The 27,658-nt window shown below is 41.8% G+C and overlaps 2 protein-coding genes across 4 annotated transcripts; both read right to left on the minus strand.

The window, feature by feature from the left end:
* Nucleotides 1-5,676: 5,676 nt before the first annotated feature.
* LOC139541328 (GTP-binding protein REM 2-like) lies at nt 5,677-14,231 on the minus strand. Of its 3 annotated transcripts, XM_071345857.1 has the most exons (6): nt 14,069-14,231; nt 13,898-13,951; nt 12,827-13,139; nt 12,568-12,641; nt 8,139-8,316; nt 5,677-6,380 (listed from the first exon to the last, which is right to left on the minus strand). In XM_071345857.1, the coding sequence occupies exons 2-6, from the start codon at nt 13,949-13,951 to the stop codon at nt 6,088-6,090; spliced, it is 912 nt and encodes a 303-aa protein (XP_071201958.1). In that variant the 5' UTR covers nt 14,069-14,231; the 3' UTR covers nt 5,677-6,087. The 3 variants fall into 3 exon arrangements, with proteins under 3 accessions (XP_071201958.1, XP_071201959.1, XP_071201960.1); XM_071345858.1 differs by lacking the exon at nt 13,898-13,951; XM_071345859.1 differs by lacking the exon at nt 13,898-13,951 and having other exon boundaries at nt 13,991-14,231.
* Nucleotides 14,232-15,516: 1,285 nt separating this feature from the next.
* On the minus strand, nt 15,517-22,312 carry LOC139541329 (transcription factor Maf-like). The gene is made up of 5 exons (XM_071345860.1): nt 21,725-22,312; nt 19,094-19,904; nt 18,630-18,908; nt 17,394-17,612; nt 15,517-17,277 (listed from the first exon to the last, which is right to left on the minus strand). Exons 2-5 carry the CDS (start codon nt 19,688-19,690, stop codon nt 17,131-17,133), a joined length of 1,242 nt encoding a protein of 413 aa, XP_071201961.1. The 5' UTR covers nt 19,691-19,904; nt 21,725-22,312; the 3' UTR covers nt 15,517-17,130.
* Between the last annotated feature and the right edge of the window lie 5,346 nt (nt 22,313-27,658).

A 27,658-nucleotide genomic window follows, 5' to 3' on the forward strand; every position in this document is an offset into this window, starting at 1 on the left:
ATTCAATAATCTGAGAACAGCGTTCAGCCACAGAAGGAAGCCATACAGTTACCTGCCAAATTGTGCAGTCAACAAAACTCATAAAAAGCATTATAAATCTTCACTTACCTTTGCTGATCTTCATCGGAATGCACTCCCAGGACTCCCACTTCCACAAGAAATGTTTGTTTTGTTTGGTAATGTCCATCATTTATGTCCAAATCACTATTTTTGTTAGCGTGTTTGGTAAACAAATCCAAAGTCAGAAAGCGCGTTCACTAAAAGCTGACGAAATGTCAAAATGTTCCGTAACAGTCAGTAGAAACATGTCAAACGATGTATTGAATCAATCTTTAGAATGTTTTTAACATAAATCTTCAGTAACGTTCCAACCGGAGAATTACATTGACTTCAGATATGCGATGGAACAGAGCTCCCTCTCATGTGAATGCGCATGGTCAGAGCATGGCCAGGTCATGGTAGACCTGACTATTTCCTGTCTCCTTCGGCCCCACTTCACAGTAAAGGCATCAGACAAGATTCTACAGACTGTTGACATCTAGTGGAAGCCGTAGGAAGTGCAAACTCATCCATATCCCACTGTGTGTTCAATAGGGGCTGTGTTGAAAATCTACCAACCTCAGAATTCCCACTTCCTGTTTGGATTTTTTCTCAGGTTTTTGCCTGCCATATGAGTTCTGTTATAGTCACAGACATCATTCAAACAGTTTTAGAAACTTCAGAGTGTTTTCTATCCAATACGAATAATAATATGCATATATTAGCAACTGGGACTGAGGAGCAGGCAGTTTACTATGGGCACCTCTGTGCACCTTTCATCCAAGCTACTCAATACTGCCCCTGCAGCCATAAGAAGTTAAACTAATAACACACAAACAATTATACGTTTTAATGTATTTATTGAACACACCGTGTATACATTCACAGTGCAGGGTGGGAAAAGTATGTGAACCCTTGGATTTAATAACTGGTTTACCCTCCTTTGGCAGCAATAACCTCAACCAAACATTTTCAGCAGTTGTGAATTTTGGACCATTCCGCTTTACAAAACTGTTTCAGTTCAGCAATATTGTTGGAATGTCTGGTGTGGACCGCTCTCTTGAGGTCATGCCACAGCATCTCAATTGGGTTGGGCCACTCCAGAAGGCGTATTTTCTTCTGTTGAAGCCATTCTGTTGTTGATTTACTTATGTGTTTTGGGTTGTTGTCCTGTTGCATCACCCAACTTCTGTTGAGCTTCAATTGGCGGACAGATTGCCTTACATTCTCTTGCAAAATGTCTTGCTTAACTTGGGAATTAATTTTTCTGTCGATGATAGCAAGCTGTCCAGGCCCTGAGGCAACAAAGCAGCTCCAAACCATGATGCTCCTTTCACCATACTTTACAGCTGGGATGAGGTTTTGATGTTGGTGTGCTGTGCCTTTTTTTCTCCACACATTGTGTTGTGTTTCCAAACAACTCAACTTAAGTTTCATCTGTCCACAGAATATTTTGCCAGTAGCGCTGTCGAACATCCAGATGCTCTTTTGCGAACTTCAGACGTGCAGCAATTTTTTTTGGACAGCAGTGGCTTCTTCCGTGATGTCCTCCCATGAACACCATTCTTGCTTAGTGTTTTACGTATCGTAGACTCGTCAACATAGATATCATCTTCCAGAGATTTCTGTAAGTCTTTAGCTGACACTAGAATTCTTCTTAACCTCATTGAGCATTCTGTTCTGTGCTCTTGCAGTCATCTTTGCAGGATGGCCACTGCTAGGGAGAGTATCAACAGTGTTGAACTTTCTCCATTTATAGACAATTTGTCTTACCGTGGACTGATGAACATCAAGGCTTTTAGAGATACTTTTGTAACCGTTTCCAGCTTTTTGCAAGTCAACAATTGTTAATCCTAGCTCTTTTGAGATCTCTTTTGTTCGAAGCATGGTTCACATCAGGCAATGCTTCTTGTGAATAGCAAACTCAAATTGTGTGAGTGTTTGTTATAGGGCAAGGCAGCTCTAACCAACATCTTCAATCTCGTCTCATTGATTGGACTCCAGGTTAGCTGACTCCAGACTCCAAAAAGCTTTTGGAGAAATCATTAGCCTTTACTTTTTCCATTACTTTTTCCAACCTACTTTGTGAATGTTTAAATTATATATTCAATATAGACAAGAAAAATACAATAATTTGTGTGTTATTAGTTTAAGCTGACTGCGTTTGTCTATTGTTGTGACTTAGATGAAGATCAGATCAAATGTTATGACCATGATTTATGCAGAAATCAAGATAATTCCAAAGGGTTCACATACTTTTTCTTGCCACTGTAGAATGTTAATGCAGAGTACATTTTATTAAATGTATTTATGATAATCATTAGGGGTGCCAACAATTTCTCTGAGCAATTGTTTTACTATAAAATAATTTAATTCCCCACAAAAAAATTGCATACAAAAGGCCTACAGCTCAGTATTTTTTGCTCATCTTTATCAAGGGAGGCAATAATTCCAGATGTGACTGTACAGTTAATTCGGAAAGTACTCAGACCCCTTCACTTTTCCCACATTTTGTTACGTAACAGCCTTATTCGAAAACTGATTAAATAAAAAAAATCCTCATCAATCTACACACAATACCCCATAATGACAAAGAAAAAACAGGTTTGTCGAAGTTTTGCAAATGTATTAAAAATAAAAAACAGAAATACCTTATTTACATAAGTATTCAGACCCTTTGCTATGAGACTTGAAATTGAGCTCAGGTGCATCCTGTTTCCATTGATCATCCTTGAGATGTTTCTACAACTTGATTGGAGTCTACCTGTGGTAAATTAATTTGATTGGACATGATTTGAAAAGTCAGACACCTGTCTGTGTAAGGTCCCACAGTTGACAGTGAATGTCAGAGCAAAAACCAAGCCATGAGGATAGTGTCGAGGCACAGATTTGGGGAAAGGTACCAAAACATTTCTGCAGCATTGAAGGTCTCCAAGAACACTGTGGCCTCCATCATTCTTAAATTGAAGAAGTTTGGAATCACCAAGAATCTTCCTAGAACTGGCCGCCCGGGCAAACTGAGCAATCGGGGGAGAAGGGCCTTGGTCAGGGAGGTGACCAAGAACCCGATGGTCACTCTGACAGAGCTCCAGAATTCCTCTGTGGAGATTGGAGAACCTTCCAGAAGGACAACCATCTCTGCAGCACTCCACTAATAGGCCTTTATGGTAGAGTGGCCAGACGGAAGCCACTCCTTAGTAAAAGGCACATGATAGACCGCTTGGAGTTTGCCAGAAGGCACCTAAAGGACTCTCAGACCATGAGAAACAAGATCCTCTGATCTAATTGAACTCTTTGGCCTGAATGCCAAGCGTCACATTTGGAGGAAACCTGGCACCATCCCTACAGTGAAGCATGGTGGTGGCAGCATCATGCTGTGGGGATATTTTTCAGTGACGGTGACTGGGAGACTAGTCAGGATCGAGGGAAAGATGAACGGAGCAAAGTACTGAGCGATCCTTCATGAAAATCTGCTCCAGAGTGCTCAGGACCTCAGACTGGGGTGAAGGTTCACCTTCCAAAAGGATAACAACCATAAGCACACAGCCAAGACAACACAGAAGCCATGGAATAAAGGCAACATCTGCACTGAGCTAAAGGGTAAAGCTGCCGCTTTCAAGGAGCGGGACGCTAACCCGGACCCTTATAAGAAATCTCGCAATGCCCTCAGACGAACCACCAAACCAGCAAAGCATCAATACAGGACTAAGATTGAATTGTACTATACCGGCCCCCGACGCTCGTAGGATGTGGCAGGGCTTGCAAACTATTACAGACTAGAAAGAGAAGCACAGGCATGAGCTACCCAGTGACACGAGCCAACCAGACGAGCTAAATTACTTCTATGCCTGCTTCGAGGCAAGCAACACTGAAGCATGCATGAGAGCGTCAGCTGTGCTGGACGACTCTGTGATCACGCTCTCTGTAGCCAATGTGACTAAGACCTTTAAACAGGTCAACATTCACAAGGCCACAGGCCAGACGGATTACCAGGACGTGTACTCCGAGCATGCGCTGACCAACTGGCAAGTGACTTTACTGACATTTTCGACCTGTCTCTGACTGAGTATGGAATACCAACAGGTTTCAAGCAGACCACCATAGTCCCTGTGCCCAAGAACACTAAGCTAATCTGCCTAAATGACTACTGACCTGTAGCGCTCATATCTGTAGCCATGAAGTGCTTTGAAAAGCTGGTCATGGCTCACATCAACACCATTATCCCAGAAACCCTAGACCCACTCCAATTTGCATTCCGCCCCAACAGATCCACGGATGATGCAATCTCTATTGCACTCCACACTGCCTTTTCCCACTTGGACAAAAGGAACACCTACATGAGAATGCTATTCATTGACTACAGCTCAGCCGACGGTGCAGGCGGCTGCCGACTGACTGATCTACAAATCACCTTGCATCAACTACTCATTATTTGTCGATCCGTCAGTGAGTCACAATTTACCCATGATATATTACGGTTTTGATGCTCTCAAACACGACCATTAAGTGTGACACCCCTCTCGCTCACTTTTTTCTAATCGGGGAGGGGACACTCTGGACTACTTATTGTCAAAAAAAAATCAATGGTAAACGGCAGATTAAGGTTAGGAAAAGGGTTAAGGTTAGCTGAAATGCAAAAAAGTTATTTGTTAATTTGACAAAAGCTGGATCCCCATCGTTATCCACCATCTTTGCTTTTGTTTGCCCTTAAAATTGGATGTGGGAACTCCGCTCAGGCATTTATTTTACACCTGCTTAGTCTTGAGTAGAAAAGCTATTCTAAGACAAAACAGTATGCTGGTTCAGTGTGCTATCTAACCACAGGGGGGAGCCTGTTGCCTGTTTCAGGTATCCAGTATCTAGTATCCACCCCCATTGCTCCCAGCCAGGGGTTTGGAGCCAAGGGAATGAGTCACAAAGAAAATATGATTTCATGGCACCATTTAAAGGTGGTGATTTTTCCAACTCTGTTTCTTCCTGATTACAGAAGTGTTCTCCCATTCTCTTTGATGAAGTCCATGACAATGATATGAAGACCCATGATGATATACTCTATTTCTATGCTTGCTCTTCAATAGTGTGGGTGTGAGTGGGATTGAATGAAGAGTGGAACTAAGGGTAGTAGTGTGATGCTGTGCGATACTGATATCTGACAAAGTGCCATCTGGCACTCCTCCTCCCCAAAATAAACACATTCTGAAATCGAATTCCCCCCAAAGTGTACCCTAATTTTGTAAGGGAAATGTTGAACACAAAATTCATATGGCACAAAGATTCTTTGTCTCCTTGACAACAGTAACCTGGCAATGATCACTCTACATACAATAAATCCTGGCTCCATTCTCCATCGCCTCAATCCTTCTATCTTATGCCTTTTCTAAGTTTAGTCTCTGTCTCTCTCTCTGGCCCTTTCTCTACCCCCTCTCTGTATCCCCATGGATACAAGATTGTCTGGATACTAAAAAAAGCAAGTGAATCGTCAAAATCTGAATCACTGTGAAAACCATGTTATACCAGGGCTGCTACTGTGATTGCTCTCTTGCACTTGCAAAAAGCATGCAATTAAGTTTCTGGGCTTTGAAGTATCACAACACAGAGACACATAACCAGATAAAAAAGAGTCACTTTCCTTTCTCATGACTTCTCAAGAGTATTTTATTTGGCCCTCAATGAAATCACATGGGAATGGAGATGGAGAATCAGTCAAACTACTGCAGTATGATGCTTAGGATTGTATTTACAGGGGTTCAACAGCTAATTCACTCTTCTCTATGGTTCTCTACAACAACATTTCTACCTGAATCAACCCAGATACGTCCATCATTTCTTTAATGCCATTCTCTCTTCCTGGTCTTCTCTGCTTCATTCATGTGTCATCCCCATTACTGTATCCTCCTCTCATCACTCACTTTTCTCTTCACCATAATTTACCTCTTTGAATCCCTCTCTATTTTGCAATTGCTTACATGCTATTTCCCTCTTGCTCGCTCTCTAGCCACCCCTCTCTCTTTCTATACATCCCTCATTCTATCCTTCCCTCATCCCTGATCACAGGGCTCCCAGGTCATGGCAGGAGCGGGACTTCTGTCTGAAGAACTTGCCCCCGTCTCGTTCCCTCTCACGGGGGTAGCGTGGGACCAGGCTAGCGAGGAAACGCTTGGCCCGGTGGGTGATGCTCTCCAGGCCGCCAGCCATGTCGTGCCCATAGGCCCCTGGGGGCACTGGACTGAGGCCTCTGGCTAACCTCACAGTAGACTCCAGGAGCTCCACTGTGCGGTGGTCCAGAGAGGTTGACATTTCCACATACAGACAGTCAAACAGAGTAGCACTGGTGAAGGCCTCTGAGAGAGAGAGAGCGAGAGAGAATAAGCACAGTTGTCAGTGGTAAACGCATTACCCATTTAGGATGAGGGCATTTCGGATGAGCTTGGGTACACGGTGATGTGCTGTTGTCACAGGTTCATCCATATTAGTTACATGTTGAAGCACCTCTTATTATCTTATTGTGCTGTGACTCAGCCCAGCTCCCCTCTGGTTGACCTCAGAAACACTACAATATAAACATCCCTGCCTCTCTGGATTTTTTGTGTCATTACAGACTACTATCCCTAGGACAAACACAAACACACACACATAATTGAACGCATTTATTCAAAAGATGGAAAAAGCACATATTAAAGATAGAGTGCAACACAGAAATCACGGGGAATGAGAAGCCAGATGATGAAAGATGATGAGAAGCAATTGCCCAAATTAGTCTTAATTAAAATCTTATTTGTTAATTAGAGAGATAAAATTATCCCTGACAGCAGAGGAAGAGAGAACCAATATAGTTCATGTTTTTTCTTCTGTGCATGCTCGTTCAGCTATATTATAAAGCGAGAAGGAAGGGAGTTTTCACCCAGTTCCTGTGAAAGTAATTATGCAGAAAGCCTTGCTCTGCTCTCTGCCTCATAATAAGTCAAAGGCCACATGGTTCTGAGGTTACACAACACTCATAACATGATCCCAAAAACAGCCAGGCCTGAGGAGCTGCAGTCTGAAGCAACACACATCACATAGACAGGTGGGGGTGAAAGAGAGTTTTGTGTTCATGTGTGTTATAGGTTGTGGTGACCATACAGCCAAGCTCAGGTACGTCTTCTTAACACACCACACAGCCATATCCTCAGTTGATATGTACATCTAGATGAAAAGATTAATGCGTATTTTTATTTATTTTTATTTTATATCACCTTTATTTAACTAGGTAGGCCAGTTGAGAACAAGTTCTCATTAACAACTGCGACCTGGCCAAGATAAAGCAAAGCAGTGCGACAAAAACAACAACACAGAGTTACACATGGGATAAACAAACGTACAGTCAATAACACAATAGAAAAATATGTATACAGTGTGTGCAAAATGAAGTAAGGAGGTAAGGCAATAAAAGACCAATAGTGACGAAGTAATTACAATTTACACTGGAGTGATATATGTGCAGCGATCGGTAAGCTGCTCTGACAGCTAACGCTTAAAGTTAGTGAAGAAGATATAAGTCTCCAACTTCAGTGATTTTTGCAATTCGTTCCAGTCATTGGCAGCAGAGAACTGGAAGGAAAGGCGTCCAAAGGAGGTGTTGGCTTTGGGGATGACCAGTGAAATATACCTGCTGGAGCGTGTGCTACGGGTGGGTGTTGCTATGGTGACCAGTGAGCTGAGATAAGGCGGAGCTTTACCTAGCAAAGATTTATAGATGATCTGGATCCAGTGGGTATGTTCTTAGTATCTCATGCACAGTTCTCAGCATGCACAGTCCCTTCCTCCCATACTCCCACACTGCACTGCAGCTGAAATGCTGTTCCACTTTCTGTCTATATTCCTATATTTCTCCCTTCACCGCAGTACCCTGCAGAGATACAGCATAAAACTCAACCTGTCGACACACTGGGTGGAGATGTCAGGCAGAGACAAGGCAATGAGAAAAGAGAGCATCTATAGGAATAGATCATCTGTAGGAAAAGGTATACACTATGGAATACTGCAGGTTGAGGTTGCAGCGACAAAGGGCGACCACTCTACCACTGTGCTGTAACAAAGAGAGGGCCAATCTGCCTCACCTTGAGTGCTGACCTCGCGCGAACGGACCAGGTCACTCTTGTTGCCCACGAGGATGATGGGAGTTTGTGGCTGCGTCTCCCTGAGGAGGAGGCGAAGTTGGGCGGTGCGGTGGAAACTACGCCTGTCCGTGACAGAGAACACCAGGACACACACCTCACACTGCAGAGCAGACAGGTCCTGAGAGAGAGAGGGAGGGAGAGAGATCACCACAACCATACCGCTTTATCTTTCATTTAGTCATAGGAATTTTAATGAGAATAAACTTCTATGTATCATATGCCTAATTTATAGCTGGCTCTAACATGGGTCCAGTGTCCTGATCTTGTCCACATTCTGATTGTGCCCACATTTTCAGAAATGTGTATTCTTATGGTATTAAAACGTGTCTCTTATCCGTCCACTGTGTCTGCATTGTGACCAGATTTCCCTTTAAGAAAATGATTTCACTGCTATATTTTCCAAACAATCTTTAATTATTTATTTGAAGACACATATTGATGGCATATGTGAAAAGTTCCGCCTGTCAATGATTTTAGAGGGTGGGATAATGATGATTTAAATGGTTTCACTGTCCAGATCGGTCTACACTTGTACATCCAGACACAATGCGTGTCTGACTACCTCAAGAGGTGGTCAAGAAGATCTGATCACAATCAGATCACAGTGCCTGTTTAATTGTCTACACCTATCAAAAAATGTGGGCACAATCAGAATGTGGACAAGATCATGCCAAAGGACGCATGTTCAAACCAGGTAGAAACTCAGGCTGGGAATTGCCAGGGACCTCATGATACAAAATGATCACGATACTTAGGTGCCGATACGATACATATTGCTATTCTCACGATTCTATAAGTATTGCGATTCGATACTGTGATTTTATTCCGATTCGATGTTCCAAACATATTGCTCACCATATGTCCACTGCAGAGGGACAAAAGAGAGCCATGAGAAAATTAGTTTTGATCAAGGAAATTAAAGTGCTGAAAAGAAATTGTCTCCCTATGTAAAAAGAAGATGAGAACAACTTATGAAGGAAAAATTCTGGAATTTTAGTGCAGGTACAGCCAACTAGCGCAATAATAATATTGAGATATTGTCAAAACAATATATCGTCAAAAAGAATATCCCGATATGTAAATGGCTCGACCCCCCCATTACAATGGGTCTACATAAGTCACCAAGTGAAGAGGTAGAGGGAGGCAGCTCTTCCCTCCCTAAAAATATTTCTTTATGTGGTTTGTGTCCACATTTTCCGACTGCTGTGCTGAGAGCCTTGTAAATGACAGTCAGTAAGAACATGTAATTATAACTCTGGCATGATGAGTGCTCTATGACAGACAGAGTCATATCAAAGAGTGTGTGTACTTGTGTTTTTTCAACATTTCAAACGAATGATTGTTCTAGTGGTATACAGTGAAAGCCTGCTGCATGCAGCAGTCAAGAGTGAAAGCGAAGCCCTGTGCTCTTTCATTCTATGATTCCCTGCTGCCTAGAGACAAATTACCATACCACACCAACTGGGAACCACGTCAATTACTGATGACACACACAGAGAATACAATGAGACACACACACAAACACACACACTGGATGCCCTTTGAGTGAATCCTTCATAAGTCACTGAAAACGCTTCAGGGACACTGTGTGAGCAAAGCTACATTTGATTTCTAAAATCGGAATTTAAGATTTCACTCTTGAGACTGCATCAAAAGGTTAACTCAAACTCTTCTGAACAGATGAGACAGCGCAGCATCACCAAGATCAGTATCTCCTAAAAGACAACCAAAGAACGTCAGTGATCCACTTACAGATGTAGGATCTTACTGTTTTTTTCAATCACTGCACATTGTATATTTCCAAAGCTCTTAAGTACAAAACTCTAAACGGATAGCACTTGTAATCCCCCTATCTTATAGGACCTTAGATTGTGCATTCATTGGGGTTTCACACATCTTTCACCCCTGAGTCATTCATGGAAAATCTACGTTTTCCGTGAAATACCATGAGAACATTTTGCTTAGTCACCAATACTGTACATCAGATAATGATAGGCTCCATTTAGTCATTTTAACTACCATTTAATCCAATATCAAGAAAGAATATTAGCGGGTAAATATAATTTTCCATACAGTATTTGACTAAAACTTGACATGCACAATTATTTTATCATTTGTATCCAATGGCAGGTTGTGAGAATGTTGAGAAATATGTCAGTCTCACAGTTTCATTATCCTTATACAGTACATACAGTACCAGTCAAAAGTTTGCACACACCTACTCATTCACTATTATTATTCTACAATGTAGAAATTATTCTACAAAGTAGAAAATAGTACAAATAAAGAAAAACCCTGTAATGAGTAGGTGTGTCCAAAATTTTGACTGGTACTGTACATAGGACAAATCATCAGAAATAGGGTATTGTACATCAGTTCACTACTGTAAAAATGTAGCACAGTGTTGTATGCCATTTTTCTGCCCCATGCATTATTTTAGAAGATCACCTTTTTTACGTGACTTGTTAACTGATACAGTATCGCCTGTCTCTCTGTTTGAAATTCATTAGCTTACAGTGCATCAATGAAATTCATATCAATGAAAGTCAGATAATGATTTGAATGTTGTTATATACAAGTTACAACCCAGGTATTTCAGCAGTGCATTGTATACTGCACTATAATTCCAAATGGTAGCACATAGAGTGACTCTTTCCAATTTGTCCTATTGAAGCAGACTGGCCTATGGAGAATGATGATGTAGTATTTACAGCCACATCCATACATAAATTGATGTAAAATGTATAAGCTAAAATATAGAAATTGACAGTGTTAAGCAGTTAGCAAACTATATATGTTAACTAGGCACTACATGGTTAAGTGATAGATAATTGTATTGTTAAAAAATGCAGGAAAATCATATAAAAAGTAAAGTGAATATTGAAAAGCAGATACTTAGATTGAAAATGCATCTGAATTGAAAGAGAGATTTGGTGCAGTGAACAAGTGACTGTGAATTTATTTGTTGTACTCAGTAAATTGAAATGTGCTTAGAGTTTTGAAACATGAGCCATTTTGATGATCTGTTTTGATGTTCATGCTTAGAGTTATGAAAATGTACCACATACTTGTGAAAATTGCACCAAAGTGATAAAAAAAACACTGTAATTTGATCACCCTGTGGTTGCAGGAACTCCGAACTTGTAGTGTAATCAAGGTTGAAAAAGGCTTCTAAAGTTTGTAATCATTTGCCCTAACAAAAAATGTATCAACCCCTTCAAAAATGTCCATTAATTATAATCCACACAATAATTCACATTTTGCTGATTAAGGTAAACGAAAAGGAAAAATACAACTTCACAAGCTCTTGTGATTCCAGACTGGAGACCTCCTACAGAGAGATAATTTTGCAATACCCAACCTCCAGCTGAGTCAGAACAAGCAGAAGGATAAAAATGTACCCAGTACGTCTGCTCAGTGAGCAGTTCCCTCCCTTACCAGTGGCCGGAAAAAGTACCCAATTGTCATGCTTGAGTAAAAGTAAAGATACCTTAACAGGAAATTACTCAAGTAAAAGTGAAAGTCACTCAGTAAAATACTACTTGAGTAAAATTCTAAAAGTATTTGGTTTTAAATATACATAAGTAACAAAAGTAAATGTCATTGCAAAAATGTACTTAAGTATCAAAAGTACAATTAATGTATAAATAATTTAAAATTCCTTATATTAAGCAAACCAGATGGCACAATTGTTCGTGTTTTTTTACATTTATGGATAGCCATAGGCATATCCAACACTCAGACATCATTCAGAAACAAAGCATTTGTGTTAAGTGAGTCAGTCAGATCAGAGGCAGTAGAGATTACCAGGGATGTGCTCTTGATAAGTGCCTGAATTGGACAATTTCTGTCCTGCTAAGCATTCAAAATGTAACAAGTACTTTTGGGTGTCTGGGAAAATGTAAGGAGTAAAAAGTACATCATTTTCTTTTGGAATGTAGTGAAGTAAAGGTAAAAGTTTTCCAAAATATAAATATAAATAGTAAAGTACAGATACCCCCAAAAAACTACTTAAGTAGTACTTTAAAGTATTTTTACTTAAATACTTTACACCACTGTCCCTCACACATCCATGAACGCATGTGTTTGAAGCACGCTCAGGAGAAACAGAGGTAATCCTGTGGGAAATAACCTGATAATAGGCTTCCTACCCAGCCAATCACAGACTCCCACATGGGAATGTCATATTTCCACTGCTTGATCAAAGACAGGGAGATCGGGCAACACTTCATGACTAAACATCGAGAAAAACTACACCAAAACCCCCACATTAAAAGTTAACCCATGAGATAAGACAGGGGAGGAGGGCAAAGGAGTGGAAAGAGAAGGCTGGGGTAGAGTGGGGCCACAGAGATGTAGTTTGGCTCACCTGCCTCCAGTTGTCATAGATAAGGATGGTGCAGTCCTCGTTGTCCACGGTAACAGTACGTATATAGCCCTCTCCTGAGGGAGAGACACAGCAGGCAAGTCTCAGGTGGGAGATGAGGGGAAGAAGGGTTTGAGCTTATGTTTATTTACAAGACATACACATTGCTGGGATGTTATGCATTGCACACGCTCTACCTGTTAGTATCATAGGCCTATTTTTGTTGAAACACTGTCCAACATCCAAACACCAATCAATGTACCTTCAGAATCCACAGAAGCAGTTCTATCCAAATCCCCAGCCAAGGCAATAGCAAGGCTTGACTTGCCCACCCCATTTTGCCCCAGCAGGGCAATTCGAAAGGGCCCTTCAGAGGGGGGTCTCCCCTCTGCCGCTGAGGCGATGGTCTCATCCTTCGCCGGGCTGAAACTGATTGGAGGAGAAGGTCCAGCCAACCCTGATGTCCAATCACAATCATCATGGACTGCTTCCTCTCGTCTGAGCTGGTGTTTGATTGGCACAGGGGTACTTCCTCTGCGTAAAGGTGGGGCACTGGACAGAGTCATACTGTCACACTAAAAGAGAGACAAATAAATAAATATACACATTACATTCACATACAACATAGACCAACAAGATTCTTACTTTGTGTTCACATTTCCATCAACATTCCACACTCTGTAGCAGTTTTCCACACACACAGAAATGGTCAATTGTCTAGAAAGCAGGGAAGGTTATGTGGCGTCAGCAGGGAAGGTTATGTGGCGTCCGCATGCCTGTGCTTCCTAATGAACTACCTTAACTTCATCTGTCTCCAGGAAGACTTGACACCAATTGGACTGTTATAGGGAGTGGGCTAGTCACTCTGTACCTGACATGTTATCACTTTCCGTGTGATCCTGAAATAGAACGCTCTTACATTACTGTATTCCGCTTTGTATCTATGACCCTCATTAACACCTGCACTGTCTCTGCCTGTCTCCCCCTCTCTATCTTGCCATCTCCCTTTGTATTTTAACCTCTCTATTTCTGTCTGTCTCTCGCTTCACACACACACACACACACACACATTAAGAGATGCAGAGAACCACTCAAGAACTAAATGGTCTCATGCCCATGACAAATTTGATGTTAGTGAAATCTAAAGCTCAAAAATAAACAAATAATCAAAACCCTTCTATTATGTCACCAGCACCTTCCACGTCGTGTCACTCACAGATGACAGATGTCTTGTGAGGCAACCGTTAGGCAAACTATGACATATTTGCATCGATATAAACAGTTAAAAAGCTACGTGCTGCCCGGCACATTGTGTTTAAACATCCCCGCCTACCTTAGCCAGTGTTTCCTCGATATTGATAATGTCTATGAGCGCATCTGTCTGCATCTGCAATGTGAAATACACCGGTCAGAAATCGACTTTTACCTACTCCCGAGCGTTTTCCCGCCCTCCCACTCTTCTCACTCCCGCGCGCTCTACTTCAAAGCCACAGGATGATCTCACCTGGCACAAGACTCGCAGCACCAACAAAGTAAAAACGGTTCTCTCTCTCTCTTTTCCACTTTCTCTCTCTCTCTCTATTTCATGCGCGCTCAGAAACAAACATCACACGCACAGACTCAGAGGCTACATAGACAACACACTTCTCTCTCCCACACAGCGTGCTTTCGTACAGTAAATTAGGTCCTCCTGCAGTGTCTCTTCTGCATCATGACTCACTTACATGACGTGTAAATAAATGATCGTTGCCAGCTTTTTATTTTCTTAGTCAAAATTGATTTAGGCTATTGAATGTAAAGCTGCGTCGACTGGATTTTCCCTGTAGAGAAAATGTCATGTGGAGTCCATCTCTATAAAATGTTTGAATGCAGGAGCTACATGGGTCAGATAAAGCATAAGTCATCATCTGCTGATAAGATGCTCATTTCACTCCACTCTAATTTATATTTTGGATGCTGCAGATACTTGGAATAATAGGTGTACATTTCGGCACTAGGGCGCAGCAAAGTACAGTTTTGTCTTCCAGCACCTCTACCATGTATTGCCCTTTTGAGTGTGTGTGTGTGTGTGTGTGTGTGTGTGTGTGTGTGTGTGTGTGTGTGTGTGTGTGTGTGTGTGTGTGTGTGAGAGAGCGTATATACATGTTTGTGTCTTTGGGCATTCAAAGTACTGTACATGTGTTCATACACGTGTGCGTTTCTGCGGTCACTTTATCCCCTGGGAAGTAACCTCTAACGTTCGCTCTCTCTCTTTCTCTCTCGCCCTCTGTCTGCCTTTCTCCTATCATATTAGGCCTTCTTAGGCTATCTAAATCTTAGCACTGGGTTTCCTGTTGTTGGTGTTTCTTGTCTCTCTCTATCACGCTCTCTGTAAATATTATTTTACACTGGGGGGGAAAAGGGTGCAATTTTTCACCTCTGATATTTTCAAGCTGAGATTGTATGAATGTGAATTAATTTAAGCATCACTGTAAAGTATGTGTATTTCAACATATGTCGTGTTGTAAGTGAATGTAAGTGTGAGTGGCTGTGTGTAACAGCGTGAGTAGGGTGAGTGTTCATGTTACTCTGTGTACGTCCTCTGCACACAATGCTACAATGGACTCCGGCAGTGAGCAGTCAGGGCGCTATTATAGCCCTAATCCTGTCCCTATTATACAGGCCAGAGAGAGCGAGAGACACAGAGAGGGAGGCAGGGCCGAGGGTGAGGTCATCCCAAACAGCGCTCTGCCAGGGTCACTGCCTCTCTATAGAGGGACACAGAATGACAGAGAGATGGAGGGAGAGAGAAATGGAAGAGGTTTGGTAAAGAGAACAGGTCTACAGGAGATTGGAAAAGTGGGAGGGACAGAGAAGGGATAGAGAGCGATTACTAGGTGTTTAAAGTACATGTGAAACAGACAAAGAGAGAAATTCAGAAAAAGATTGGAACATTTACAAAACTGCCAAGGATGATAAAAATATTGTCTTTATTTCATAGGAAACCACACTACAGTAGGAGCATCAACCATGATGGCAATAATGATTGTAGTCATACTATTGAAAATAATCAAAAAGATAATTAAAATATTGATTCATCCTGCTTGAAAATAAAAGTACACACTAAGCTTGTAGATTAAATTGTAAACCAGTAAAATAATAATAATTGGTACATAAATAAACAATGAATAAATACTGTGAATAAATAAGTGAATAAATATAACAGATAAATCAATTAATTAACCTACACCTAGCCAAAACAATTAGCTCTAATGTAGCTACCCTGGTAACATTTCATGAGCTGGTTAAGAGAGGTGTCTTGGAATGTCCACATTTTCTTGCATTTCACCCCACTTTTTAAGAATCCACAGTGTCCAGCTCTGTGGTGCTTGTTGCATTATGGTTGTCGCTCTCTTACAAAAGTGTTTTCAGCACAACCTAGATTGTATTATAAAAGCTTGAAGACAAAACACAGCAACACAGTCCATTTAGCACTCTGTTGCCTTTTTGGGGGGGATGTTCTTTGTACAGACCTATTTGACTACAACAACTGCAGCAACCACAGTTTCTTGTTTCACATGTTAGAGTCAACTGATTGATTGTGGAAATCCTACAGTACAGGATGACAGAAGAAGTGTCTTGGAGGTTTGTTCACGAATCACAGATAGCACACTGCAATTATTCTTCATAGTCATTATGACGTTATTTTCAACAAGCAAAGTATGGATTTGTTTTAATTTTTCTTTTTTTATGTATCTACTTCATACATGAGTGTTTATGTAAATTTTTCATTTAGCACAACCACAGGAATTCTATCAGAAAAAGGATCCTTGTACATTATTTTTCTATGATTATTCATCTTAAAAATGTGATAGTGGGTAACAAGTCTTGGTGAGCAAAAACACCTTGGTAGGCAACTGTGAAATATTCGCTGGCGAGTACAACTGCATGCCATGGACACTTGAAGATCATACACCACCACACATCCAATACCACAGCACTACTCAGACCTTTGGGTTTCCAATGAGCCCAGTCAACCTACACCATCACAGTGTGCATGTCAGGGGCTGGATTCAACCCAACCATTGTTTGGATATCAGTTCATCTTTTAATTTCTTCTGCTTGAAATAAATGTGCATAGATAGGTTGATAGTGTTAAGGTTGATGAATGATACGATGGTGTTTGTTCAGTTTGAGGATGACCTGTGACCTTCCATGCCCTGATTTCACCGGTGCAAGATGCATGCTGAAGATGTTTCATTGAGTCTTTGTGCTACTATGAACGTCACTGTGATATCAAAACTGAAATCTTCACCATTAGTCCTGTTTATGAAGGCTCGATTCGAACCCTAAGTTAACAGTCAAGTGCCAGCTCAGCGGGTTGATTTCACAGTCATATATGGCCTAGTCCTAACCCCACTACTCGCCTGACAACCTCCACAACCTCCACACACGCACACACACCCCCAACCCTCCCTCCCTTCCTCCCAAAGTCTGATTTCCCAGTGCTGGCCTTATTTAGGCTGACCTGCTCTTTCACCCCACTCTCATCCCTCACTTTTTATGTCCTCTCCTCTGGGTATGTCCTCAGAGGAAGTAGTTAGGGGGTGGTGAGGGGGGGTTGTTGGCGTGGGTAGGTGGAGCCTCGTTTGTACTGACAAGCTTTTCGTAGCGAGCCTTGTAGGCGTCCCTCTCCCTCAGGACCCGAGATAGCTCACACTGCAGCTGTTCCAACTGAGGAGAGAGACGGACAGGAGAGAGTTATTAGAGCTTTTATTTTGTAGTTGTTGGCAGTGGTGTGTTTTTGTTGTGTGTGTGTGTATGTGTGTGTGTGTGTGTGTGTGTCCTACCTGTTGTGTGAGGACGTGTTTCTCGGACTCCAGTGCGTGGCGGTGCTGCAAGCGTTTGTAGCGACAGGACTGGGCATAGCCTCGATTCTTTAGCGTACGACGTTTCTGCTTGAGACGCACCACCTCGTCCTTACTGACGCCACGCAGGTGTCTGTTCAGCTCCCGCACCGATAGGCTCACCAGCTGTTCGTCTGAGAAACGCTCATCCACCCCACCACACTGCACACAGACACAGGGAGAGGTGGTTACTTCCAAACGTTGACATGAATTACGGTTATACAGAATAGATAGGACTTAAAACATTTTGACTGACTTTCAATATATTTAGTAGGAAATATGATGGAGCTAGTGTATAGTGGACTAGTTATAAGTAGGCCTACAATACTGACACGAGACTTCAATCTGTTATTCTATTTCAAAATTATACTGTGATCATGTGTGTGTGCGTGTGTGACTGAGTTGTGCATGTGTGGTTCTGTGCGTGATGTGAGAGTGTGCCTAGCTGTGTGTGTCAGGGGGCACATGTTGGTATCACGTCCATAATCTGTCAGATAATCTGACTGATTGTGAGTGACAGTAATCAGGGTTATACACAGCAATAATAGCAGATATTATCATAAGCTCACACTCTGCTCCACATACTGTACAGAGATTCTCTCAGACACCTGGTTGGAGAATGCAGCTATAGAACAGTACTGAACATTCCACACAATAGCATTACCAGCCCCACACATAGCTCCTTCAACTCTAGAACAGCTAGAGGAAAATCAAAATCAAATCAATTCAAAACCCTGGAGTTATTGATGTGGCCTAGTAAGTATTATCTTTAACACAATTCATATATCAATGTTGATGTAGTACAATTACTTGTATCTATTAAAAGGAGAATTATTACATTTAATCCAATATTCTGTACTTGCCTGCAGGACAAACAATGCATTTTAGAACAAGGAATGTCTACAGATAAACTCATTGTCATCTCAGAGTAGAGGCATGTTTTCTATACTTATAGCAGGTACACGGCAAGCACACTTAATCATGTTCTAATGTTCTAATCCCAATCCTTTACAGCATGATCCCTCTATCACATCTCCCTCCCCTCTCCCATATGCTCCTGCTCCATCCAGTAATGGCGCTGTTGTTGCTAGCCTGTTGCTAGCCTTCTCGTTTCACTTATCTCGGTTATTCTACTATATTTTGTTTCATACTGTCATGCCCCCTGACCCCATTAATTACTTGGAGGTGATGATGATGATGATGATGATGGCCATGCATGGGGTGGTGCGGGTGGTGATGATGATGATGATGTGGATGGTGAAGTCGGTCAGAGGGGCTCTGGGGTTGTGGGTAGGATGCTGAAGAGGGGTTGGTGTTGGGGAGCAATTGAGGGCCAGAGGAGAGGTAGAGGAGTGGACGATGACACATATCTGTCCCATTGGCGCAAGAAATGTCACCTCCACTGTCACTACCCGAATCCCCCAGGTTACTGCTGGAACTCTGGGAAAGCACTGGGAACTGAGAGCGAGAATACACAGTGGAGGATTGGAAAGAGGGAGAGAAAGGGAGAGAAAGAGGGAGAGAAAAGGAGAAATACAAACATTGATTATAGTCTATCTATGTCATTACGAACCCACTATCAAAAGTGAATAACAACATATCATTTACAGACATCCACAGACAATATAGACAGTGTTACATACCTGTGAGTTTACAGCTGCTGCAGCTGAGTTCAGTAGAGCCTCCACAGCGTCCTCACAGCCCAGGAAGCTGCCGACCGACCCTCTTTCTCTGTCTCCCCGCTCTGGCCCGCCTCCCAGCAGGGACGCAGGTCCCCCCGCCTCCCCTCCAAACTGCTGCTGCAGCGCTGCGAGCCAGATCAGGTCCTCCAAAGAGGCAGGGTTAGGACCCTGGGCACCCCCATGGGAGGGGCTACCCTCCACGTTCCCCTGAGATCCAGAACTGATGCCAGAGGTGTAGCTGTTTGAGATGGACAGAGGGAAGGAGATGGAGGAGGAGGAGGAAGGGGAGAGGGAGGAAGAGGCTGAGGGAGGTGGGTGGGCATCGCTCAGCGTTGGAGAAGGGGGCAGGGAGTTGTATGGGCTGGAGCTGAGGCTGGTGTAGGGACCAGGGGAACTGGAGGGGTCGTGGGGTAGGCTAGACTTGGGGAATGTGCAGGGGGGAGGGAGAGGAGGAGTGTCAGGCTTCACCTCAAACTTAAGGAGGTCAAAGTCATTGAGGTACTCCATGGCCAGTGGACTTGGGGGGAGGGAGGGCATGGGGAGAGAGGGAGATGACATGGCCACGGCTTTGGGAGCAGACTGAGTTTGTCCGTGTGTCAGGGTTGTGTGTTAATCCACCTCTCTGTCTTAGTGCAGCAGCAGTCCATACACAACAACAGGCTTGATGCCTCCAGACTCTCAGACAGCCCTGGTGTCCAATAATGGACTGACTGGCGACTGTCCTCTGTGGAAAAAACAGTCTTCCTGTGTCCGTGTGTGTTTCTTCTTGGTCCTGTCAGAGGAAGAGAAAATGGCATAGGTGATTGTTCTCAAAGCTGATGTAAAGTCATTAAAACAACATCTCTATGTGTTAGGTAGACAGGAACTGAGGTCAAGATAACATCTCTAATGAAGACAGAGAAGAGGAGAGAGAAGAGGACAGGATGTGGGAAACAACACAAGAACAACAATCTGGCCATAGACGGAAGAAGCTCTTTACCAGACCTCTCTCTCTATGGCTTACAATTTGTCTGAGTATGTACAGGTAATGAACTAGATCCAAAACAATTACTGCAACTTTCTAGAAAGTAGAGAAATCAGGACTCTCACCCTGTGCACCCAATCAAGTGAATTTACACTTGTGAGGTAGTGTTCTTCTCCAGTGTGAGTATGTGTCCAACTGTCTGTTAGTATGTTGAAGTATTAAGTGACTAATCCTCGTTAGATCCCCATTGCCCCCCACAAACACACACATGTACACACACACAAATAAACATGATTTGGATATTCCTACATTGACCTCAACCCACTAATAGCAATTATATTTGTATAGACATTTGTCAGCTTGCATTCTTGTCGTACTATATAACTCAGACTCCTGTTATAAACCGGTAGTAAACATGCTGTTATGCAGCAAAGACTGATGTCTGATGTGGCATAATCAAACAAGAGAGATATGTATACCCATATTATACACCTAATACTTTCGTCAACTTTTTTGACACAATCTGTGACATCATATGACTGGAATGGTGTGATGTTGATATAATTGACTATGGGGTGAATTTGGTCATCATCAAGTCCAACTAAACTTTTTTGCTGTCTGAAATTTCAAAGCTATCTGAATTTCAGGGACAAATCAGTAAGCAATGCAATAGGATAGAACTTCTACCATCTCATTGCTTCAGTATTTTCTTAATGGAATGACATTCATTAATTTGATAACATAACAGGTCAAAGCACATTTCAGTAATTCGAAAAGCATTCACTTTTCATAATCTCCATAACAGAAGAGATTTCCAAGCCCAAATTTCAAAAACTGTTTCAAAGCTAAGGTTGTGACTGAATGAAGACCTGTAACTTTTCTCTGCTGTTTTATTCCTCAAGGGTCATTTAATGAAGAAACACTTGTACAGAGAAGATAATATAACTGAATATTTTATGAATAGATATTAATGACAGAAAAACATAGACTTCAAATACATTCTCCAACATTCACTGAACATGTCAAAAGATATTAAATTCAAAGAAAATGCTCAGTCTTTCTAGTATTCTTGTTTTATGTTAGAACACTTTGAAACTTAAACTTTGGGCTAATTACCACACAAGAATTACATAAACAAACTGAAAATCTGTCTGATCATGTACAAGAGCACATTTCGAAATATAGTACTATAGTTCTTCTTGAAAATAAAACATTTGAAATCGGAACAACAACCTCAAAATTGGTAGTACAACATCCCAAACTATTTCTACAATGAATACTTAATCAGTATCAGCACTTACTATACTGATGATAATCATCATATTTACTGTAAAAATAATAATAATGACAACCCATGTCAGACAGATGGTTCTACTGGTTCCACACATTAATTGTAGCCCCTGATGTCCACTATGGACCATGACAGAGAGGGAAAACTGTGGGGCGCCACAGAGGCCTCAACCTGGCTTCAGCCCAGAGTAGGGGGAGAGAGAACCAACAGAAAGACAGAGAGACATGGGGAAAGAGAGAGAAAAAAGTAGAATGACACTAGGAGAGATAAAGGCCTGAAAGAGAGAGGAATGAGAGGGAAGGAGAAGAGGAGGTGTAGTTGAAAAAAAAGTTCTTACCTTAGGTCATAGATAGGATGATTGATTTGGATGTCCTCTCACCATTTCCCCCCACAAAAGTGACTATATTGACTGACGGATTTACCGACACACGTTCACAGAGAGAGACAAAAAAGAGAGGGTGTGTGCACATGTGAGTGCATATGACACTCTGTCACTGAGTGTCACTGCCCCCTCTCTTTCTCTCCTCTCTGTTGCAAATCCCTGTCTCCCTCTTCATCACACTCCCCTCTTCTCTCTCACCCCAATATCCCTCTCTAGAGCCACGGCTCTCTGTAATCATGGTTCAAATCTCTCTCTCTCTCTCTGTCTCTCTCTCTCTCTCCTTCTCTCCCCTCTCTCTCGCTCATTCTGTCCCCCCGACTCCACTAGCCCCCACATTTTTGTCATTGCCAAAAATACCATTAACTCTGTTTAAAATTTAATATTTTTTGCATCAACATACACCCATGCACTTACACCCATCCTCCAAACAAACTCTCCACACACACATGCAAACCCATCAGTAGTCACATGTCAGATCATATTATAAACCATGTTAAGCGTGTGGTGGTAACACCACAAGGAGCGTGCTCATCCGGGCATGTCATGATGTCACCTTATCAATGCTTCATGACATATACTTGCTTCCCATTTGCTGCTACAGTGAACTGCGACTGCTACACACATGTTTATGAAGATAGCCATGTTGACAGCTTATCAACAGTGATCTTGTAATAGAAAGACTAAGAGAGACTTCTTAGTGCTTTTACAAAGGTTGTATTGAAACTTGATTGATGGGCTCTCTACCTCCACACAGTGGACACTGATTCAGAGGCATTGGGTTTAATGCAGAAGACCAATTTCCGGTTGAATGTATCCAGTAGGGCAACTGACTACAGTGCCTTCAGGAAATATTCACACCCCTGGAGTTTTTTCACATTTTGTTGTGTTAAAGCCTGAATTTAAAATTAGTTTTTTTTGTCACTAGCCTGGACTCAATACCCCCATAATGTCAAAGTGGAATCATGCTTTTAGACTTTTTTACGAATTAATAAAAAATGAAAAGCTGAAATGTCTTGAGTCAATAATTATTCAACTCCTTTGTTATGGCAAGCCTTAATAAGGTAAGGAGTAAACATAATAAGTCACATAATAAGACTCACTCTGTGTGAAATAATAGTGTTTAACATGATTTTTGAATGACTATCTCATCTCTGTATCACACACATACAATTATCTGTAAGGTTCCTCAGTCGATCATTGAATTTCAAACACAGATTCAACCACAAAGACCAGGGAGGTTTTCCAATGCCTCGCCAAGGGCACCTATTGGTTGATGGGTAAAAAAAAAGCAGACATTGAATATCCTTTTGAGTATGGTGAAGTTATTAATTACACTTTGGATGGTGCATCAATACACCCAGTCACTACAAAGATACAGGTGTTCTTCCTAACTCAGTTGCCTGATAGGGAGGAAACCGCTCAGGGATTTCACCATGAGGCCAATGTTGACTTTAAAACAGTTACAGAGTTTAGTGGCTGTGATAGGAGAAAACTGAGGATGGATGAACAACATTGTAATTACTCCTAAATGACAGAGTGAAAAGAAGGAAGCCTGTACAGAATAAAAAATATTCCAAAACATGCATCCTGTTTGCAATAAGGCACTAAAGTAGAACTGCAAAAAATGTGGCAAAGAAATTAACTTTGTCCTGAATACAAAGCGTGTTTGGGGCAAATCCAACAACACATCACTGAGTACCACTCTTCATATTTTCAAGCATGGTGGTGGCTGCATCATGTTATGGGAATGCTTGTCATCGGCATGGACTAGGGAGTTTTTTAGGATTAAAAGAAATGGATGGAGCTAAGCATAGGCAAAATCCTAGAGGAAAACCTGGTTCAGTTTACTTTCCTACAGACACTGGGGGACATATTCACCTTTCAGCAGGAGAATAACCTAAAACAGAAGGCCAACTATACACTGGAGTTGCTTACTAAGATGACATTGAATGTTCCTGAGCAGCCTATTTACAGTTTTGACGTAAATCGACTTGAAAATCTCTGTCTAGCAATGATCAACAACCAACTTGACAGAGCTTGAAGAATTTTTTAATGAATAATGTACAAATATTGTACAATCCAGGCATGCAACGCTCTTAGACACTAATCCAGAAATACTCACAGCTGTAATCACTTTCAAATGGGATTCTAACATGTATTGACTCAGGGGTGTGAATATGTAAAATAGATATTTCTGTATTTCATTTTCAATACATTTGCAAAAATTTCTAACAACATGTTTTCACTTTGTCATTATGGGGTATTGTGGGTAGATGGGTGAGGTAAAAAAATATATTTAATACATTTTGAAATCAGGTTGTAACAACAAAATGTGGAATAAGTCAAGGGGTATGAATACCTTCTGAAGGCACTGTAGGTATCCCTGTAACGTTCGTTCTCCTCCTCGTCTGAGGAGGAGCATGGATCGGACCAATATGCAGCGAGGTATGAAGAAATAATGATTTATTTAAAGAAAGACGAACACGAAGCACACTTGATGAATTACAAAACAACAAACGACGTAAACAGACCTGAACATGAGAACTTACAGAACAACGAAGAACGCACGAACCGGAACAAACTAACAAACGAAACAGTCCCGTGTGGCATAAACACTAACACAGGAACAATCACCCACAAACAAACAGTGTGAATAGCCTACCTAAATATGGTTCTCAATCAGAGGAAACGTAAAACACCTGCCTCTGATTGAGAACCATATCAGGCTAGTTAACCAACCTAAACATAGAAACAAATAACATAGAATGCCCACCCAGCTCACGTCCTGACCATACTAAACAAAGACAAAATAAAGGAAATAAGGTCAGGAACGTGACAATCCCGCTTTCCCCTTTCCCACTTACCGCTACTGAAACACTAAAAAGAAATGCGTAACAATGATGTAATGACAGAAATCAAGAAGATAAATACATGATAATGTTTCGAAGCCTACAGTGTCATTTAAGTGAGTCATTCTCATTCAAAGTGTAACTTTCTTATTTTGTATCTGATATCTGGGGAAGGGACTAGAAAGCTATTTTGTGGAGCAAATGAATCAAGCGAAATAACGCCAATTCACTTCAAATCATTATTTGACTTTCCACATTAAATAATAAACTCAAAATTGCCACAGGCACTGGCAAGAGATATTAAAATATCTGGCCATGGTCCATGTCTCTGTTCTTCGCCTGTCCCCCCAAAATCCCAGACCCCATGTCCCCTCACACCCTGTTGTCTCTTGGAGTTAGCCTTTAGAAACAGTATAATCTCTGTTTTTTCACCCCTTTGAAATTCATCAAGCTGAGAGAAGCATAACAAGCACTTTTTAATGATCCTCAAAAGCTAAACTCGTTAATCCGGAGTCTCTTTGTGTCTTAATAACGTCTCGTTAAGGAATCAGTGAGTTAATATTGTCTGCCCAAATCTGATCTGGAGGGTAAACAAAACCAATAACATACCGAGACAGACACACACACACAGACAACCACACATACAAAAAAAAGACGCACAGAGATTTTTTTAAATCGAGGCCATGTTATTTAACTCTGTCCATCACAAAACATTTAATTATGTTGTCGATTTATCAATCAGATATTCAGCCTTGGGGTGTAAGAACAACACAGTCAAGCAGACAGAGGTACAGCCACCAGAGACCATCCTACTGTTTCTAGAACTGCAAAAACAATTACCCCCCTTTCCTCTACCTCTATCTCTCCATCACTATCTCCTGTCATGTTTCCGGGGGAAAGCTTAACGTTTAAACCAACTGGGCCTACCGTGAGTCTGAGGGACAAAGAGAGAGAGGGAGATATAGAGGAACTTACCTCATACTTCATGCCAAATGCATTACCACCCCTAGTGCACACAACATCTCCAACATTCCTCCTCACCTCACCTCTCATCATTCAGGAGCCACATCTCAAACACTATTTTCATATAATCATCAACATAACTCAGACACCTCACATACTGTATGATACCACAAATCACAATCCCCAAAGCTCACTCTGTTTCAGTCCATATCCAACCTACATGTATCTTTCTCTCCTTTGTAATATCCCTTGTTCTGAGCACTTGCTCCTGAACAGTAATACTTGCATCACCTCTCTGAAATAATACGAGCAGCATTTGTTTTAGGGACTACTGTGGCATTAAAAAATGGATCAGTCTGTCTTCCTAGCTGTTATCCACACGTGTTACTGTAATAATCACTCTATTTGGCATTTGCATTTTTGATTAGTGTAATATGTGTAGTAACAGTTTCACAGCTCCTTGTGTCATGGAGTTGAGCAGAGGGCTTTGGCCTAGGGCAATGGTTAGCCACGGAGCCAGTGACACCCAATCCCTCAGCACAGCGCTGACCCCACAGTCACCCCGGTTTGTTTACCCTAATACCTTAAAACAGCTCCTGCCCTGGGTCAAAGTGTCAAAAGGATAGTAGAGAAAGAGGAGAATGGAGGAGAGGGACCTGAGCAATGTCCCTCTAAGCTGCGCGGGTGTGCGGCCGCGCACCTCCTCCAAGACTGCCGCACAAAAGAAAGGCCACACAGAGACGCAAGAGATTGAACTTCACTGAGTTCGCCCTATTACTTTGCACTATACAGATCAACACTTTTTCTGTGATCGAATGAACATTATATCAGGCTCTTTTCAATGCAACAAACCAAAACAAATCTAACTTGCAAGATTGAGTCTGTGAATTTGTTGTAGGCAGAGCCAGAGAGCAATGGAGTATAATTCTATTGGTTATGGTAGCCCATGAGCCCCGAATGAATGCGCTTTTCAGATCAGTTCAGCATGTGCACATTTGTTGATATTCTTTGCTAGTTAGCGAGTTATTAGCCCTGTTATAGATAAGTATAGGTCAACAATGGGGAGTTACTGCTTCCTACAAGAGCACAAAATGTGTAGACCACATTTATTTGAAAAGCCAGTCAGGTAAAAAGCTTATGTTAAGAGGTAGTGTTGTATTTTGAGACAGGCTTGAATATGCAAACAAGCCAATAGGCAGAGGGGTAGCCAACCTTGTCTAATTCTCAATATGGTAATAATAATTACTTTTATTTAGTAAATTGGTTTCTTGCATCATAAAACAAAGTACAATGCAATTTACAGTCACCTATTAGGCCAAAAATGTTACAGACCAAGTTGAAATAAATAATAATTAATCTCAAGTTCTTCATAATGTAAAAAAACGTTTTAAAAGTCTCATGCGATGTGGGCCTCCATTGAACACCACATATAGGCTACTGTGGGCTATAGCATAGAAATCAAAAGCTATACTATATATACAAAAGTATGTGTTGCTGACAAAAATGTAGCACACCGCCATGCAATCTCCAAAGACAAACATTGGCAGTAGAATGGCCTTACTGAAGACCTTAGTGACTTTCAACGTGGCACCGTCATAGGATGCCACCTTTCCAACAAGTCAGTTTGTGAAATTTCTGCCCTGCTAGAGTTGCCGGTCAATTGTAAGTGCTGTTATTGTGAAGTGTAAACGAGACCGCCGAGTGCTGAAGCACATAGCACGTAAAAATCGTCTGTTCCCTGTTGCAACACTCACTACCGAGTTCCACACGGCCTCTGGAAGAAACATCAGCACAAGAACTGTCAGCACAAGAACTGTTCGTCGGGAGCTTCATGAAATGGGTTTCCATGGCCGAGCAGCTGCACACAAGCCTAAGATCACCATGCGCAATGAACCCTGACCTCAACCTCACCGAACACCTTTGGGATGAATTGGAACGCCGACTGCAAACCAGGCCTAATCGCCCAACATCAGTGCCCAACCTCACTAATGCTTTTGTGGCTGAATGGAAGCAAGTCCCCACAGCAATGTTCCAACATCTAGCGGAAAGCCTTCCCAGAAGAGTGGAGGCTGTTATA

Source organism: Salvelinus alpinus, chromosome 16, assembly GCF_045679555.1.
Source record: "Salvelinus alpinus chromosome 16, SLU_Salpinus.1, whole genome shotgun sequence".
Taxonomy (NCBI): Eukaryota; Metazoa; Chordata; class Actinopteri; order Salmoniformes; family Salmonidae; genus Salvelinus; species Salvelinus alpinus.